At 49.1% G+C, this 1,479-nt stretch overlaps 1 protein-coding gene across 1 annotated transcript in view; it reads left to right on the plus strand.

The window, feature by feature from the left end:
- Window positions 1-184: 184 nt before the first annotated feature.
- LOC104833422 overlaps window positions 185-1,479 on the plus strand; it is a 2,026-nt gene continuing 731 nt past the window's right edge. The window contains 2 exon segments of the mRNA XM_010570068.1: window positions 185-926; window positions 928-1,287. Coding sequence (XP_010568370.1) covers window positions 255-926; window positions 928-1,287 — 1,032 coding nt within the window. The 5' untranslated portion in view covers window positions 185-254.

The following is a 1,479-nucleotide window of genomic DNA, read 5'->3' on the forward strand; positions in this document are numbered from 1 at the left end:
GACTATACGGCATTTGACCTCGTTTGTGTCTTAATCTCGCTCTTGGGATCATATCGAAACCTTCCCCGACATTGGATCGGGACATTTAAATTGGCGTCACGGACAGGATCCCTTGAGACGAGGGTGCCGTACTGTTTCCCTGCTTTAATACGTGAGACCTCTCAGGAACGTAAGGGGTGCAGGCTTGTGTTGTGCTGTGTTTGAAACTTTACGTGCTGCCTTCCTGAGACGACTGCTTCCCCACTTTGTATAAGATGAGTGATAGCAAAATTGCCCATCTGGGGAAAGAAGCTTTGTTTGATTTTTTAGAAAAACATAAAGCGCGACCCTCTGTGCTTGGGATAGACTGGGCTCAGGGAAATTGGTATAATCTGCAGAGCGTTGTTGATCGGATGGTCGCTTTACAGAAAGATGCTAGAGTGCAGTCAGGGAAAGGAAAAGCAATTGTCTGTGCCGTTCTCGGTGCCAGTCTGGCCGCAGCAGTGGAGGATAGGGATTGCCACCTCACTGCAGAATCTCAAATTATTGAATCCCTCCAAAATCTTGTTCAGTCCCTTATGGGACAAGTGGCGGGATTAAAAGCACAACTTGAAGCAGAAAAGAACCAAGTGAAACATTTGCAAATTGCTCTTAAGGAGCAGCTCCTTGCAGGTACTGTCCGTGAGGAAATTCCTCCAAGATCAGAAATTGGCTACCCCTTTAAGGACCTGCAGGCAGCAAAAGAGAGAGTGGAGAAGTTAGAGCTGCCTTCATTGCGACCTTTAGTCAAAACTGAATATACTTATGATGATGAGCAGGACCAGTTCCCCCAAGTTACAACTAAAGAGGTCCCCTATACTGCCACTGAGTTGGCAAAACTAAAAAAGGAATTTGGCCGAACGCCTAAGGAGTCAGAAACGGAGTATGTGTGGAGAGTAGCATTGTCAGGGGGGACACCAGATTCTGTTAAGTGAAAAGGAGGTGGAAGGGTATTGGGGACCGGGAGTGTTTTTAACTACTGGGAATCACCGCACCCCCTGGTCTTTAACCCAACGGGCAGCCTATTGGGCGGGAGGTTTGAACCCCTTGGAGAGGGGGGAGCCCCTCGCGATTACGGGGACTGTTGATCAATTAGTGGAGAGTGTGCAAAAGGCAGCTTGTCTGCAGATGATGTATGATCGAAAATTGGAGCCTAGGCAGGAGTCCCCGATGATGATGTCGGTGGATCCTGAGTGAATGACTCCCCTTATACGGGGACTCCCTGATTCTCTGAAACCGATTGGTATACAATTACAAGAAAAAATACAGGTGATGCCCCAGGGCCAGAGTGTTGCGGCTGCTTCAGGAGGATTCATACCTGATCAGCACCGCCGCCCCCCAGATACGAAAATGTGCACCTGGGGAGAAGTGGCCCAGGAATTAATTAATTACGGGCGCAAGTATGGTCCTGTTAACCCTCCAGCCACCAAAACAGACGCCAGGGGCTTGAGGCGGGCTGAA

Source organism: Haliaeetus leucocephalus, unplaced genomic scaffold (assembly GCF_000737465.1).
Source record: "Haliaeetus leucocephalus isolate CR32 unplaced genomic scaffold, Haliaeetus_leucocephalus-4.0 Scaffold284, whole genome shotgun sequence".
Classification (NCBI taxonomy): Eukaryota; Metazoa; Chordata; class Aves; order Accipitriformes; family Accipitridae; genus Haliaeetus; species Haliaeetus leucocephalus.